General features: G+C 39.2%; 1 protein-coding gene across 1 annotated transcript in view; it reads right to left on the minus strand.

The window, feature by feature from the left end:
- Window positions 1-357: 357 nt before the first annotated feature.
- LOC139718529 (N-acetylneuraminate (7)9-O-acetyltransferase-like) overlaps window positions 358-18,577 on the minus strand; it is a 51,317-nt gene continuing 33,097 nt past the window's right edge. The window contains exons 14-21 of the mRNA XM_071630001.1: window positions 12,218-12,337; window positions 11,078-11,234; window positions 10,112-10,191; window positions 7,204-7,308; window positions 6,338-6,478; window positions 5,470-5,547; window positions 4,533-4,625; window positions 358-3,767 (exon numbers count right to left, since the gene is read on the minus strand). Coding sequence (XP_071486102.1) covers window positions 3,513-3,767; window positions 4,533-4,625; window positions 5,470-5,547; window positions 6,338-6,478; window positions 7,204-7,308; window positions 10,112-10,191; window positions 11,078-11,234; window positions 12,218-12,337 — 1,029 coding nt within the window. The 3' untranslated portion in view covers window positions 358-3,512. The remainder of the gene's footprint in view (window positions 3,768-4,532; window positions 4,626-5,469; window positions 5,548-6,337; window positions 6,479-7,203; window positions 7,309-10,111; window positions 10,192-11,077; window positions 11,235-12,217; window positions 12,338-18,577) is intronic.

Raw genomic sequence — 18,577 nt, forward strand, 5'->3', positions numbered from 1 at the left:
ACAAAAAGAACGAATGGTTGAAGTTTCATCGAAATCGGACAAGAAACGAGACTGGTAAATGGAATCTTGCTACGTTCCTTCTGTCTTCACCAAATTAGTGACACTTGTCGCAATGGCGCATGCAAATTTTTACAGGCAATGATGTTACCATCTTCCAATGATTTGTACACATCAACACACATTAGAGGAGTACTGTTTTGGTCTGCAAGTTAAGTAACTTCAACCCCTTCTCTCCCCCCCCCCCCCCCCCCCCCAGTTACGGACACTATGGTATCTTAATAAGACTGTAATGACTTGATGTACACTGCACAAATTACTCTTATGAATTTCACATCTAAAAGAGGGGGGGGGGGGGAGGAAATTGGGTGAAGATACTCGTAAGAGTAAACAGGAAACTTGTGACATGAATAACATTATTTATTTGTCAACATGTGTGTGGTTGCTCCTAACATTGCTGTTTTGTCAAAAACTTCTACAATCTTTAAAAGTAAGAATTCCATAACTTACTTGTCTTAGTTTGATTTCTATGAAACCTCTACCCACTTTCTGTTAGTCTTATTCATTCCATTCCATTCCATTCCATGAAAACAACTTAAATTTCGAGTTGACCTGCACGTCAAAGCGGGGACTTGCACCAGTGCCCTGTTGCCAAAAACTTTTGCATCTGAACGCGATACAAGTTCCCAGCAACAGGGCTCAGATCGAGCTACATATATACATCCAGGTACAAAAATGTATGTCCAGTTAACTCAAACATCAAACTCACTCACATTTATGCTGTCTCGTCAGATACCAATATCTTGTCAGCACTCACACAACAAGACTGTGCAATGCAAAAACTTTCAGTTTTACCTCATGCTATTTTGATACACCCAGTTTTTGGTATCGAATGTCAAAGTAACAGATGTCCTCTGCACTTTAATGAAAGACATGTCGCCATGTGTCTCGCCTTTGTAAACATCAGCACATTACACATCAAAGCATCACCAGTTACAACTTATCTACAAAAAATATCTATGGTAAAAATTTATCAAATGTACACGCTAATACATTATAGAATAGATTTCTAGAGAAAAAGCTCTATCGTTGACATCACAATAAATATCTTCTGCAAATACAAGTGGCACTAGGACAGCATTGGTACTCCTACTCATTCATTATTAAAAACGGTTGATTGGCATATATTGGCTATTATGCCACTCTCTTCACACGATTCAAAACCCCTTATACATCTAATATAATGCAGCCATAATCTTAAAAAAAAAGAAAAGATATCTCACACATAAATGTATTAAAAGTACTATGTACGGCAAAAATGAATATAAATCAAAATGTAAACAATTTCATTCTTTGACTTTCAAACAAACAAATAATAGAAACGTTTGGGGCAATGCAGTGCAACATGTCACACCTGTATTCTATTAAGGAGATTGAACATCAATGGCATTACATGTCTGGGATCTAATTGTCAGAACAACGTGGGCGCTGTCACCAAATATAATTTGCAGTTCAGATTTTTCCCACAGTACACCTCCTTAGCAAGAATTTGAGTGAGATCCGGCAAGAAACATGGCCAGTAGAGGACCCACACAAGTGTGACTAAGGCAATGAATGGGAAAAGACGCGGCTCTGATTGCAAAGAGCATCCTTCAGAGAATTGGGTTGCATGACTATGTTGGCAATCGACCTACAATGTAAGAAACCATATACTGTGCTCCTCCTATTTCAAATGAATTTCGAGAGATTTGGAGCATGTGACTGAACGTTGTAACTGGAACACTGTGATGCACTTTTTTTTTAAATAAGTGTCTTGTTCAGATGTGAGTTTCTTCCATTTGTCTACCTCTACAAATTAAATTTGTTAAGATTGCAACTGCTGTTCTGTAAATAAACAAATATGTTGGAATAAAGGAACCAGTGGGACTCAAACTTGTCATCTACTGCTTTCCGGGGAGCGACACTACCACCAGGCTGTCCATGGTTGCTGGCAGCGACACGATGAACATGGAACAAATACCCAAGCTCCGAAATTCCGACATTGTCATGTTAAGTAGTCCAAGACGGATAAGGCGATCTTAACAAATTTCATTTGTAGAGGGAGACAAATTGAAGAAACTCACACCTGGACCTTCACCCCTCTGAATAATATCTTTCTTTCAAGTGTCTTGTTTTTCCTCAATATGTCTGTGCAGTGCTCTGCCCAATGGCCTGAGATACAGGGCTCAACACTCACTTTTTTTCTCTCTTTCTGGTAGCCTGTTTGGGCTACTAAAATCTTAAACAAAATCTTTAAAATACTTCAGATCTTAAATTTGACATTTTGGAGGCCCAAAATAAGAGGAAACATAGCAGTCCGTTTTGAATCTAAGTAGCCCGATCAGGTCACCAGAAGATCATCATTTTGGAAGTTTGGTGGCTAGACATCAATTCTTAGTGGCCCTAGGCTATTGGGCCACTGCTAATGTCGAGCCTTGATATACAATATATCAGATCAATAATAGTGAAAGAAGTATTGAAGCTATCTATATGTATAATATTATCTTGATATGAGTATTGAACTTATGCAAAACCAGCACAGAATGAGAAAGTAGGACGCTGTCGATCTTTAGTAAATCATCTTGCGTGGGGGCCTCAAATTGGCACCTCGGTCATGTGATCCTGATGTCATGACGTCATGCACAAATCTTCATTTCTGTTTATCACAGTCCCATTCTATTCGGTATTGCACGACACCCATTTTCAGGAAAGGGTACTGTAAAACATGATATTTTCGCGGCATGAAATTTTCGCGAATGGGAGCCGACGGCCTTATTCGCAGCATGAAATTTTCGCGAGTTGCCTCTAACATTCAATGCATAAAGTGTAGACAAGATATTGAGCGCGCATTTTAATTTTGCAAATCTCGGCTCTCAAATTAAAATGCACGCAAACATTCCTCATTTTACAGTATCATATCCTGGGTAGGTATTTAAAGAGTTGCTTCTATCAAGAAAATCAAAGAAGAAACATGATCTAAAACATGACTGAAAACAAAAAAACCTGGACAAACAAAGATATGCAAAATGCGCTCTGAAAGACATCTTCTGTTGTACACAGCTCACTGAATGATGCCTTCCGTATTTCAGTCAACTCTTATTTTTTTCACAATGACATCATCCGTGTACAAGAAGCAATAAAGGAGCTCAAATAATTCTGGTTGGTTCCAGAAGGAGAAACTGAATGGTGCCTTCTTTATATACCAGTGCTGTGTTCACACCACGACATTTATTCTGGAGATGTTAATGGCGAAGAGGAAGAGTTGAGGTGGAGATTTGGAATATAAAATTGAGTTGGGAAGCAAAGAGTTGACTAACTACATCATACACATAAACTAAGCTCTAATTGTCTGAATATAATCGTGCTGTATCTGTACAACGTAGAAGAATGACACCTTCTTCAGAAGATGAAACGAAGATCGTTTTTCAAAAGATGAGAAGAAGACCATTTTTTCAGGAGATGGAACTGTCTCCGCCTCATCTCAGGTAGGCAGAGTAGACGAGGAGGGAAGAGAGGAGGAGGAGAAAGACGAGGAGGCGGGGGTAGAGTTTCCAGGCATCGCCGGGGATCGCCATGGCCGTCAGCACCCCCGTGAGGTCCTTGAGCTCGATGGCGACGCAGAGGAAGATGAAGGAGGTGACGAGGAGGTTGAGGTGGGGGAAGCCCGGTATGAGGACAAGAAGGCTCTTGGTGTCTGTTGCCAGCCAGATGTGATATTGTGCGATGAACAGCTGCAGAATAAACACAAGCATATGGTGGGGGATGGGGGGGGGGGGGGGGGAGCAGAAGGTTAGCTTTAAAGCACACACTAATGAAATCAACAAAATATCTATGATGTGTAAGCCACTGAAAAAACCCCACATTTTTAGAAAACAAATTTACATACAAAAGTTTGAGAGAAGATTATCATACACAAGAAAAAGGTCATCCTGGTCATGTGACTTAACTCTTGCACAGTACACCCTTGCTTACTTTGTGAGTGCATAAACCCCAAACAAATAGTAACATCTTTCAGAATCTCTCCAACAGATGAGACTTCATTTGTTTCAGACGACCCATAAGGACAAGAATATGCTTGACAGATCTTGAGCAATATCACAATGAAACTAATTTTTTTGAGTGCAGAATTATCTGACGCTAAGATCATCACAAAATAGTCCCACCATGAACAAACATCATAGTCCTCATTTGCATGCTGATGTTACAGTGTAGAAACTGATGTTTGCAATTTTCTTCTTTTTTCTTTTTTTTTTTGGATGGGGGGGGGGGGGGAAGGCAAATTTTCTTCCTTGAAGAGTTAATAACAAGCTACATTCAATTTTGATTGTATTCGCTAGTTTCTTGTCAGACACACCTCACAAAATCTTCCGGTTGTCAAAAATGAACATTCTGATAAAGGTATACATCAAATTCAAATGCACAATCATGCTAGTCTGTCATAGCTGAGCTTTGTTCGTGATAATCTAATACGGAGGATATTCTCTCTCGGCAGTTACCTCCAAGGAAATATCCCCAAACCAGGCGGCAAAGACGCTGAACCTCTGGCGTATGAATCCACTTGTATTTCTGAGTACTATGAAGGCAGTGATCTGTTGGGATGCAAGAGAAAGTGAGAAAACAATGGGAAGTAGTGGTATAGGAAAATAATGTCAAAGGAAATTATTAGAAAAATCAACACGGAAGGAAAGAAGTGAATAAAAACAAGTTCTTAGATGAATAACAGAGTTTCATCATAAGGATTTCATTTGTTTTTGGGAAGGGGGGGGGGGGGAGAGGGTAGAGGAAAGAGAGGGGTAAGGCAATGAGGGTGATGACTGAAGTCTGAGAAGTGAAATTGATGTGAAAAGTAACAAAACAGTTCTCAATACACATGTAAAACTGAGATTTCTTGATACAGAATGGACTGCTGTTTAGTTCTATGTTATTTACAATGTTTTTCCTTATTTGTTCACTTTTATTATTATTTTCATTTAATTGTTTATTCATCATTAGATCTTTTTTTTTAATGGGAGGGGGGGGGGGGGGTGTTGAAAGTTGAGATTTAAATGTGCTGCAGGGCCCAAGTCAAAGAGAGACTAGAATAGTAGCTTTGGGGGGTCAAATTGTTGGAAGTTAAAAGAGAAAAAAACAACAATACACATGTACCTTTGCGGTGTATACATAACCCGTGTCACAGTCCAATCACCTTTTGCAGGTCTACGACTGAAATCTTATAATTTGAGGAAAAATTTATACTTATAATTTTTCCCATTTCCTTCTGAATGAATAAGAGGTTCTCGACAAGGAAACTCCATCATTCACTCTACTTTGTTTCATACAAAATATATCAGACACAAGTTAGCCAAAATGTGCATCACATTTACAATGAACTAGTCTATTTCTGGCAAAGGAAGGCCATCACGTGAAGGCGAAAAAGAAAGGAAGAATTCTTACCGGTATGAAGCTGGTATAGCTGTGAATTCTATTGCACTCTGGCTTACTGGTGCAGCGGTAGAAGTGGACGCTGGATAACTGCAAGATGAAACCAATAAGCAACGGTACAGATTGACAGAGCTTCAAACAATTCAGGCATGCTAAAGCAGAACTGCTTCAGCTTGGAAAGCTGGCCCATGAAATTGCATTCAAAATCTTCCACGTGGCTGTCTTGCCTGAAAGTCCTGCCTATACTAGCAAGGCAACAATGGATTTGGTTCTCGCCCAGGTAAAAAACAGCAAGCCCCATGATCACTCTGCAGTCACAACAAAATAAACACATCATAAGCAGCAAAAAAAATAAATAAATAAAAATAAAACAGCAAGAACAAAACACAAATAATGAAGTGAAAGTTCAACTCAAAACAAAAGTAAAAAATAACAAATACGTGAAAATAATTTGCAATATAAAAAACACCGCCTTATCTAAAATTGACACTATAACAAGATACTTCATTGCTTCTGGTCATTTCGCTACTTGGAACTATAGCACGAAAATAAGGTCTTAGAAGTTATATAGTAAATCTGGTACAGTCATGCCCTACTAATAAAAAGAAAATTAGGATCTGTAATGTGAGTTCCACTTTACCTCAGTATACATTTTGCCAAGTTGACATTGTAGTAAAGGCACTTTACACCTCATAACTTTCATGAATCAAACATTGTTATGCCTTTTATCATACATTTCTTTTTTTTAACTGTTGTATTTCTTACTGCTTTCGATAAAAACATGAAATCATGGGAATCAAAATTGCCTTCACAAAGAGGATGATACAGTGTACAAAAATTTTACAAACTCTTTCCCCTCCCCCACTAGAAGAAGACTCACAAAGAACACAGCTGCTGTGATGAGTTGAATCACGATGCTCTTAAAGGGAGAGAACAGATCGCCGCTATGACTGTCATCCAACCACTTGAAGGACCGCAAAGTGAGAAGACCAAAGGCAAAGACCATCCCGTACGGAACAATCTGTGGAATCAAGAAAAAATGAATAGGTCAACCCTAGCCCCTTTTTTTTTGGGGGGGGGAGGCATTAGGATTGAAGGGGGAAAGGAGGAGGAGGAGGAAGGGGAAGAGGAGGGGGAGGAAAAGGAAGAAGAGGTGGAGAATAGAAGGAAGAGGAGGAGAAAGAGGAGGGGAGGAGGAAGTAGAGGAGGAAGAGGAGGAGGAGGAGAGAGAGGGGGTGGTTAATACTCAATCAAATCTGTTAGCCCTAATATCATTATTAGTGGGATGGCACAATTTATGTTGAGGTGAGGCTTTAAGTTTCCAATTTTTTAGGGTGATAATTTTTTTTAGATAACGAGAAACCTCTTATGAAATATAAAAGAACAAATAATTCAGAGAGGAATTAAAAATTAATTTGATGAAAATTGGTTTCGAATCGGCTGAGTTATTCCCAAACGCAGCAATCCCAATAAAAGGTGGAACTCATCTTTTATTTCAATCTCTTTGTTTTAATTTGTTTTCGGATATCTCAGCCATTTCAAAACCAATTTTCATACTGCATCAATATGGAAACAAACATCCAATAATTAACACAGGCTGACATGCAAGAGATACACATACTTTGCATTTCTTCAAGTCCACTGATTAATCTAAACAATAAATTTTGATTCAAAATGACTTGATGAAATTTGGCCGTAGTAGAGAGAGGCATGGTTTTAAGGCCAATGTTCAGCTTTCATACTCACATATTTATCCAAGTTCCATCGGAACCACCACTCATAGAGGGAGCTGCCTGGCCAGGTGAAGAGTTCACTGAAGGGCCACCATTCAAAGGTGAGATTGAACGTGACCTGCAAGAGAGGGAAATTAAGACAACAACATCATTTTAACAAAGATTTCTAGCGAACTTACTTTCTACACACACACAAAAGGCAAATACCACTTAAGACATTTCCTATTTTACAGCCAATCTCTTTCTTTACACTGGTCACTCAAATACAGAATTAATCATCTAAACACTAAAGCCACATCGAAGGGCCACCATCTAAAGATGAGGTTGAATGTGACCTGCAAGAGAGAGGGAAATCAAGACAAAAATGTTATCTTAACACAGATATCTAGTGAGCTTACTTTCTCTTCCAGAAAAAAGATAAAGCAAATACAAGGTAATGCTGCGTTTACACCATGTTTCTGGCGGCCATGGCAGTCACGTGTTATGCCACCGTAGGCAAAACAAGATGGCTGTGAGACAATGCAGTGGGACAGGATAGGCAAATGTGACGGGCCGTATGCCGCATCAGTGCTAATGAGAAACCTTGTTGGCCGTAATAAAACAGGATGAACGCAACAAAATGTGACAGCACGTAACAGACCGTAACAAATCTTGGACGCAGTTAATAATAGGACGCGACAAAAAATATTGTCTGGTCTGATCAGACACTGTGAGAGTCAGGTGTGATAGCTATATGTTCACCACAACAAGGCCTGGAACAAACAAGACCGGAATACGGTGGGGAAAAAAAACAGGACAATATCCAACCTACCCACGGCGCATTACGTTTCAGGCAAACGGGGCTGCTGTGGCTGCCAGGAACATGGTGTTAACAAAGCATCAGACTTTTCTTATGCTACAGCCAATCTCTTTCTTACACCACTCAAATGAAAAAAGAATGATCATCTGAACACTAAAGCCACATTTGAATTGTTCTAATGATGTTGAGAATTGTAAACAAACAATCATTCCAAGCTCTCAAAAACTGTCGCATTCTCATGGGGGTGGGGGGTGGAATGCACATTGTTGCTCCTGTATAAAGGAGAAATATCTTTCTTTCCTTTTTCCCCCCTTTCTCTCTATCTGGCACGTTCTTTCTCATACATTGGACCTCATCTATGGAACAGTCTCCCACTCAACATCCGTAAGGAAACTTCATACTCTCATTTCAAGACTTTAGTTAAATCATATTTGTTTGATTGTAGTTTTGGTTAATGTTAATGTCATATTGGATATAATTATGGACTGTGTTTGGAGGGTTGTACACAGTATGTGTTGAAGTATGCAGGCTCTCATGCGCCGAGAGTATCATTAATGATAGATACGGCGCATTATAAATGTACTTTATTATATATTATATTATCATTATCTCTTTTTTTATGCCTCCGCAACGAAGTGGCCGGAGGCATTATGTTTTCGGGTCGTCCGTCCGTCCGTCCGTCCGTCCGTCCGTACGTCCGTACGTCCGTCCGTCCGTACGTCCGTCCGTCCCGTTTTGTTTTTGTCGATATCTCAAGAACCGTGTGATGGTTTTACATCAAACTTGGTATGAGGGTATATCCTTGGGGGATGATACTTTGTGTGGATTTTAAGGTCACAGGGTCAAAGGTCAAAGGTCACAGGTTATTTTGTGAAAAAAAATTGAAATTTCATGTTTTTCTCCATATCTCGCAAATGGTTCAAGGTATCTTCATGGAACTTAGTATATATGCTTGTACCGATGGGCAGTGATTATCTAGGGAAGTTGGGGTCATGGGTCAAAGGTCAAGGTCAACTCCTCAAAATATCACTACTTTCCTTAAAATGCAATATGCCTGAAGGGTTTTTTTTTTTTCAAACTTGATGTATGGCATGTATTACCCAATATATATTTTTGGGGAAGTTTCTTGCCAAAAGGTCAAAGGTCAAAAGGTAAAAGGTCAAGTGAAAGTGCTAAATTGCACTTTTTCCTCCATATCTCGAAAGTAACTCAAGGTATCGTCATGAAACTTACATATTTATGCATGTTCAACCTAACAGTGATTCTCTTTGGAACTGTGAGATCAAAGGTCAAAGGCCAGGTTTAGATAATGCTATTTTCCCATTTGATACTGAAATTATGCTTTTTCTCAATACCTTGAAAATTACTCAATGCATAGACTTATAAAAGGGTCAAAAGTCAAGTAAAAATCATCAGTTCCCCAAATACCTGCACTCTGACATTTTAATCATTCATCCAATTGAACCTAGTTCTAGAAAAAGTGAACATTCAGCACATTTGTGTCAAACCTGTCATTTTAATATTTTGCCAATTGTGTGAAACTGTCATCACACATTGTCAAGACATTGTACTATAGACCTATTAGGAGAACCATGCATTATGGCGGAGGCATATCAGTAGCCGTAGCGATATATCTAGTTTCTGCCATGAAATATTTCTCAAGACACTTAATCATTGAAAACATTATCACCATCATTATCACTATCATTATCAGTGGGGGCGCTGTGGCACAGTGGATAAGACTCCCGACTGCCAATCGGAAGACCCGAGTTCAATTCCCGCCCAGTGCTTACGTCCTTGTTCAAGATGTTTTTACCCACCATATCCCTCTCGACCCAGGTGTATACATGAGTAACTGGCAACGCTAGGGTAACAATAATGGCAGGGCCTTCTGGTAGAGCAGTGGCAACACCAAAGAGGCTACCCTGGATAAATAAGACCTTATTATCATCACACTAAGATACTTCAGCTCTCATATTGGAATTTTTCTGGTCTCATGCTGTCTGAACCGTGCTTCAATGAAACGTGTATGTGTTGCAAGCATGTCTAAAGGCATCAAGTTTTCCTCCATGTAAGTGGCTGGCCTCAGAGGCTACACCTCCACCAACATCTTGTAACATACCCTTGAGAATGATAGGAATGTGATGAGGCAGACCAGGGCAAGAAGCTTGGCCAGCATGTAGAAGTAGTGGCGCGGAGCACCTGCAGGAAGTTTTAAAAGAAGAAATGAAGAAACACAGATGATTGATTGAATGATTGAATGAATGAATGATTGATTGATTGATTGATTGATTGATTGATTGATTGATTGATTGATTGATTGATTGATTGATTGATTGATTGATTGATTGATTGATTGATTGATTGATTGATTGATTGATTGATTGATTGATTGATTGATTGATTGATTGATTGATTGATTGACTGATTGATTGAATATAATAAATCACTTTAATGGCAGATATACAATGTAATACAAGATGAATTCGTAATCTCGTACCACACTAACAGACTAAGAAAGAGGTTTTATCCCTCAATGGAAAAGTTAGCAACTTTCACGTTAGAGATGATAAAACAAAGCTTTTGTATTACAGGAGGCAATGAGTCTTTTGAGAGTTGTTGATTTGCAAATACTGATTGATTCATGAAATATAAAACAAAAATAAAAAGAAAGAAAAACATTCTGTGTATGCAGTGTGCTCGCCAAAATCTATGGCATATTGCCCCTGGGGTGACAAGACCTCGTACAATTTTGTATCTAAACACTCAAACTGATGAATTTGCAGAACAGCGAAAAAACTTTTCACTTCCCAACATTTTCATAACATAGCCTTGGTGTTGACATCAAATAATGCTGAAACATTTCTTTTTAATTACATCAATAATTGTAATGTTTCAAAGCTCAAATCATTTTTTTTTTGACATTCGTAATTGAGTTGGAAGGTGCATGAATGTAATATGCTATTCAAAATACAAGGCCTTGTCATCCAAGGGATGATAGGCAGTAAGAGGAAACTGAGCCAAGCCAGGGTTATCATGAACCTCGTCGTCAGCTAAAAAAGGAGAAACAGCAGAGGCTAAGTGCTACCTTCGGCTGACTGCCTGGTGACCCGTGGGTAGATGGCCATGGTGCCGTAGATGACCAGGAACCAGAAACTGACCAGTGGCACGAAGTAGTACAGCTGGTACTGACGGTCCATCACCAGGCAGAGAAAGAAGACGAGGAGGTTCATGCGGAAGATCACCTGCGGATCATCGATAATGAGAGGAAGGGGGTAGGAATGTTTTGTATCTTACTCATGAAAAGCAAACAAACAAGGCATTGACACTGGAACACGGTCATGAGATGGCAAAACAATGTATCTATATGCAACCTCTTTTCCAGGAAATAGAGGTTAGAGTTTTGCAAAAGTACAGCTCTTTTTCTGTTTTTGTTTAAAACTTCATACCTTACCCTCAAACAACCAACAGTATCAACAATATACTGAATGCAAATTGATTTCACTTGACTCCTTATTTTTACGATTGATTTGCATAAATCGAAACATACATTGTAAGTTGCTTGACTGCATCAACCTAAGCAACCTGTTGCTACAGCAAAACAATTTAAATCTTGTCAATGGTGCGCTTCTGCAGTCTGCGTGCGGCGCGCAGCCTATTACTGTGTAAACATGCATATGGCAAAACAATGTTTTTCATGTAGGTCACCTGTAGATACATTGTTTTGCCAAATTCATGTGCGACGCATGTTGAGAAGGGGCAAGCGTATCACTGCTTTACGTTGTTTTGCCAACAAAAGTAGAACAGGTCTCACTGGGAGGGGGCATCATATCTCAGTAATGGACTGCGTTCTGATTTCAAGATTTGTTTCAGAGTTAGATTACGCTTAAACAAACTGAAATAAGAGACTTAGTCAATTTTCAAGAATTTTTGACATACGTTGTTTTACCATCTCAAGTCCATGCAGCACTATGTGTGTAAAGGAGAATTCTGAACTATTATTAAGTGTTAGTCTGACAAGAAAGAGGAAAGTCTCATACAGCAAACAGTGAAAATTTGATAAATGTATCATTCAGTCACTCACAAAGTTGTCAAACACTAACAGTGCACTAAATGAGATATTTGATTTTTACAGAGACCAAACCAAAAGTGCATATCATTGCTGCACAACCTGGTGCGTTGCGCTTGATTTTGTCCAAAGAGACTATAAGACTTATTGAGCACTCACGTTGCACACCCGCGGCAGACCGAACTTGTTCTTGTCCCACGATGCGCAGAACTGGCCATAGGCGGTCATGAACAGGTAGGACGCCACCATGAGGCGAAGATGCATGTAGATCGGAACCACCTGATACGGAGGTAGGAAAGGAGCAAAACGTTTGATTTATGCATCATCCTACTGCCAGGCTACAGGGTATACACATTGGCACTCTAGTCATACACTCCATACCTGATTGAATGTACTGGCTGGGAGAATGCCCACATGTTGATTTGGCAGTAATCCATAGAAGCTGTTCAAGGATAGACAGATACTGTTATGTATTCAAACTTTTTGAAGGCTTTTATGACAAAGGATTCCAGTGGAAATCAATCCAGATTGTCTTTCATGAATATGCATAAAATAAATTTATGCAAATTATGTATTCTTGCTGAGCCCACATGGTGGAAGCTTCAAGAGTTTTGAGAGACACATATGGCACTTGGGGAAATAAATTCAATGATTTCACTATTCCTCATAAACCCCCATGGTGACGTAGCCTTGTTTTGTCCGAGTTTTAAATGAAAGGTATGCATAGTGGGGACTGCCTTTCTTCCCCCTCGAGGTTATAACACTACCAGAAATTTCTTTAGCCCCCTGTCTAGCACATCAATGCCTGAAATAATTCAACATGCATCATATCGGCAAAAAATCAAATTGATATATAAAGATCTCACATCTATGAGTTACTTCATAACAAGACATATGTCAGAAAAGAATAAAGGCAGTATAACTTTGCAGCATATAAATCTTGTATGTTATTTTTTTTCAAGGTCAACACAAGAGACCTAGGACTCATTCAAATGGCACACCTAGTCTCACTGAATTTTGACCAAATTATTTCAACATCTCCCCCACTAGCTAAGTGATTTTTTTTTTTACAATTCTAATAGGATAATTGGCTTTAAAAAAAAAACTTAAAAAAAAAACTAGAAATGTGGCTATGGCAACTGGTATGCCTCCAGCATAATGCATGGGTCTTTCAATAGTACGTCTTGACAATGCTGACATGACAGTTTCACTTCATCGGCAAAAAATAAAAATAAAATGCATGAGATGTTTGTCACAAGTGTGTTGAGTGTTAACTTTCCTCCAACTAGGATTCATGTGGATCGACGGATGGCTAAATTGTTTAAGGGAGCAGGTATTCGGGGATTTGGGCATTTTCACTTGACCTTACCCTGGCCCTTTGACTCCATGGTCCACAATTCTTTAAATAATCCCTAACTCACCTGGTAACATACATTTTCATGATAATATTTTAGACTACTTTCGTGGGAAAATTGTGACATTTGAACATTTTCTCTGACTTTTAACCCCATGGCCAAATATTTTCCCTACAGAATCATTTTGCAGTAATGCATGTATACACCAAGTTTTATTAAGTTTATGCATTGATTAATCTACAAGGTAAGGAGGAAAATGAGTAATTTCAGCATTAAATAATAGAATTTCAGCATCTTAATCTGACTTTTGACCCCATGACCTACAGATTACCACAAGAATCATTGTCAGGCAGTTCATTTATGTGTACTAAATTTCATGATAAAACCTTGAGCCATTTCCAAGTTAAGGAGAAAAAAGTAAAATTTCATCATTTTCACTTGCCATTTGACCTTCAGGCATTGCATCGATATGAGGAAATAACGCAATTTTGAGCATTTGACCTTGACCTTTGCCCTTGACCACATGCTTCCAAAAGTTAATAGGCATAACTTCATCCCCCCATACATACACATATAAAATACATTGTATAATCTACAGTAATATATTGTAAATGTTATTAAACACAGACGCAACATCTGGATGTTTTGAAGTGGTGACGATGATCACATGCACCGTAGAGGGGGCTCACTTCCATTTATTGTATCACCCTCGGCCCTGGACACAGATTCACAGGCTGAAGAATTGCTGAAGAGCACGCAATCGCTCAAGAATTCAGTGATCTTTAACAGAATTTTCTGCACTGACAATGTGAGTATCAGCTCCAAATTGTACTTGACTTTTGTACTGTGCCATAATTCTAGAGATATCGCATGGATCAGATTTCCCATATTTACTAGCTTTCACAATGCATTAGTATACTAAGTGGTCACAGGCGGTGTATTGATGTGCAAAGAATATCGCACGGTTGTAGTGTAGACAGGCGATATGTCATTATGCATCGCACAGTCGTAGGACATCTACCCCAATAGCTTGGAGGTACGCTAAAACATATTTTCCCTCATGATTGTCGTTTGTTTTAAGGGGGAGGGGTTTTACCTTACTACATATGCACTGCTTCTGGTTACTACAATTTTATGTACAGTTCCTCAAAAGCTATGTAGTGCATTAAAAGGTAAGTTTTCAATCTGCTCATATCAATGTGGAGAGTAATCAGCAAAGACAATAATGACTGTATGGACAGTTTGCATGTCTTTACTATGTTAAAATGGACAGAGCAAATCAAGAGCAATGAAATATTCACATGCACACATGGAGGAAACAATTTACTTACACATACCAGCTCTCTTTCTCTCACTGTTGTTTACAATAGATACCAAAGATGGGGAGTTGCTATTCTGTGAGCAATACTGTAGTCATCATCAAAACTGCTCCACCAAATGGACCAAATGCTGATGGACACCAGCAAGTGGGAGAAACTGACCCCAGGTAAAAACAAAACAGCTGCCAACTATATTTTGGTATCTAATTGTAGAGGTTTGATAACCAGCAATTCTGCATACATGTATGTGCACTATCACCAAAAATAGGTGCTAAATTAGTAGTGGTCACTGGGGAGGGGATGGGTGTTGTCCATGACAGTGCACATGGGCACGATAGAACAGGGTAGCGAAAATCCTTTGATCTTATTGGTCAAGAGAGTGTGAGTTGATTCTTAGTGGCCGGCTGCACGTTGCCTCATTGTCAGTAGCCAGAGTGTATATTTATCGCACACTTGTAGCAAGAGTTTGCATAAGCAGGAGTTTGCACGTTCAGTACGAGAAGCCTTTTAGGCTAGCTAACCGATCATACATCCAGTGAAGTTTAATACTAGGCATCCAGTAATTACCGGATGCATGGTTTGCATCTATGCTAAGCCAAAAACATATCCTCCTAGCATATTTACCACTGGGTTACATTATTGAAAAATGGATTTCGGCAAAAGTAAATGTCCCCCTTTCTACAAAACAGATGATGCACAATGTGTTTTTATGTAGCAGTAGGAATAGTGTGTATGCAGTAACCATAGGCTTCATCAGCGTGAAGTTTCAATATAGTGCACTATTTTGTGGTTACAAAACTAGCCCGATGTCAAAATAGCACGCTATTTGTGTAGTGAAGACGCAAATAGTACCAGTACGCTATTTGATTGAGGAAATTTCCCTAAAAATCTTGGGCTAGTATATGTGAACTAGCATGCTAATTCGTGAAATAGCGCACTAATTCGTGTGCCTCTCCATTAGCCAGAAAATTTCTCAATCCTACCGCACCATATATTCCGGGGAAGCACTGGCTAGTGAAGGTATAAGCAACAGATGTTACTATAATTGTTCCCTTCATTTTGCTTTTCAGCGAAGTCCCCATCTACTTGTATCATGGATACGGGGTCCCGTAAACTGTCAATGTTGACACGAGACTGTTGTTTGAGGTTACATGTTAGGAGTAGGACAGGTTATTATTAAAGTAGGGCCATGTTCGTCCTGAAATCCATCACTTGCCTATCACGAATATTACTGGATGTATGGCTATTGATTCTCCCAGATTTTTTCTATCTTTTTTTTTTTTTTGATCCATCCTGTGTGGTACTGTACCATGATAATGCTGCTTGGTACTGCCCTGTGGTAATGCTATGTGGTGTAGGTACCTTTCCTGTGGTAATGTGTGGTACTACCCTGTGGCTTTGTTGTGTGGTAATGACCCACGGTACTGTCCTGTGGTAATTACCACAGGAGTACCACAGGACTTTTTTGTAAGGGAATTTTCACCTTACCGTGCCAACAGAATGGTAGAAAATAGACCTGAAAGCTCATTACATGTACTGTGTACACGATCGAGATCAACGCGACGAACATGAATCGATCAAGCTTGTTGCTTCTGATATACCGACTGTACCTAAACACGTGTCCGTACCAGTCTGTTGTGTATTGTACATCTATGGTGATATGGGAGATTTGCACAGGGAAATCCACTTTTGAACTAGAGTGATGCAAAGTACCCATGTCAAATATGAATGTGAATGGAGTAAGATCTTTGACAGTATCTATTAAGCAAATTTACTCATGCATATACAGTACACAAATGTAAATACATGTACATGGGCATGTACTCTTGAATATCAAACAAGCTGTATCTGTAGGGGCCTTGGTATTCAATGAAGACAGGTTTTCAATCTAATTTCGACATGAAATTACTTGTTCAATGATCTTGTGATGAAAATTCATATGCAAAAAAACCCCAAAATAAATAAAAGATCAATGTTATGCTAAAGATAATTCTGTCAACCTGAAAACAAATTGCCTATCCCAATACAGCCACTATCGAAGAAGCTTCTGGCTACATTATTCTGCCAATCATACACTGTAGTTGTGTTATTGTATACACCAAATCTCTGATGCATCATTCCCCCGCCAGTCACAAGAGCACTCCAACTCACATAATAAAGTTGATGAGCAAATGATTATCAACTGCGAGGGCGATGGTACAATCTAACATTGTTGAGGTGATCCGAGAGGTGTCTATCAGGCCGAGCCGAAGGCGAGGGCTGATAGACACCAGTCCTCAAGGATCATCGAGGCGATGTTAGATGGTATCCATTGCCCGAGAAACAGGAGGTGATTATTTGCTTCATATCCAACATCAATTTACAAACTTGAGATTTGATAAAAATGTGTTCCATCAACCACGCAGATTTTTATTTTATAATTGAGCTGAATGTTTACAACACAGGTGGTTGTACAGTACAGCCACGGACCCTCGCAAGACAGCAGTCGACTGAACAAGAATAATTTTATAAATATAAGAAGATAAAAAGCGATACTGATGTATCGATTGTGTGTTGTGCACGGATGTGTGCCTCTAGAACTTAAACATGGCCAATAGATGTGATCGATACATTTACCAATTTCAATCGCAGGTATGTAAAAAGTGCTAACAAAAAAGACTATCATGTACATTTTATGTGATAGTACCAGAGCATGAATGTTGGGAGAAAAACATCTCTTGGTCATCTGTTTCAAATTTAAGTAATCCCATTGGTCGAACGTATTAATGTGGGATATAAAATTTACATGTTTGTGTGACATTTATGCTATCATGTATGACATACTCAAACATCCAGCCCTCCCTTCCCACACTCACAGATAAATTATGCCACCAAACTTAAATACAATGTAATGCAACAATTTATAGTACAAAAAAGGGCCTAAGAAAAGTTGTTGTAGGGAGAACTACAATATAGGTGTTCCATTACAGCATTGCAATTGTATATTTCCACAGCCTGATTATGCAGTGGCAGCTGTACCCAAATAAAGACTTTAATACAGTGTACATGTATTTCACAGATCAGGGGGTTTCATTCTGTGAATATTTTGAGTCGATCTGGAGCTATTTGCAAATTTAACATGTAAAAAAATAACTTCTGGTCCTGACATGAATGTAATGGGCACTAGCACACAGCGTGTATGAAATGTGTACGCATGCGTGTCGCTTTCTACACATGTTATGTACAGTATGTACTGGCACACAGTACACAATACATGAACAAGAAGAATCATGATACTGTACTCTATGTTCGCAAATTTAACCACTCTTTATATACAAGCTATATGGCGTACACAGTAGCTCACTGGCAGTTAACATTAGATGCATGTACAAACCATGAAGGAGACATTTCAAAATTGTTATACACACTACACGTATATAGGCCCTAATATTGTGTATTTTCAAGACACACTATTTATCAATATCATCTTCTTTTTTTTTAAACTTATGGGGAGTCGATGAAGAAACCTCACCCATAGGGCTTTCTCTATATGTTTTGCAATGCAGCTTACAGATGGGTCAACATGGCAACAGTGCAGACTGCAAGACGAAGAGGCGCAATACACATCCAGTGATTGGTCCTGGCGACAGCGCAGACTACCAGATGAGGAGGCGAAAAACTCTTCCAACCAGTGTGCCAGTTGAGGACACATCTGAAACGAACTAGCCCACCACAACTGCCTTCTCACAAATCACAACAGTCCTACCTCAAGTAGAAGGTCTACTTGTACATGTACCTCTTATACAAAACCCATTCTCAAAAGCCCTCCTCTTGTTGGACAGGTCACATCTAGCCCAAAGATATAA

This window comes from Diadema antillarum, unplaced genomic scaffold (assembly GCF_040938485.1).
Source record: "Diadema antillarum isolate AM-2024a unplaced genomic scaffold, OU_Dant_1.0 scf00000095, whole genome shotgun sequence".
NCBI classification, from domain to species: domain Eukaryota; kingdom Metazoa; phylum Echinodermata; class Echinoidea; order Diadematoida; family Diadematidae; genus Diadema; species Diadema antillarum.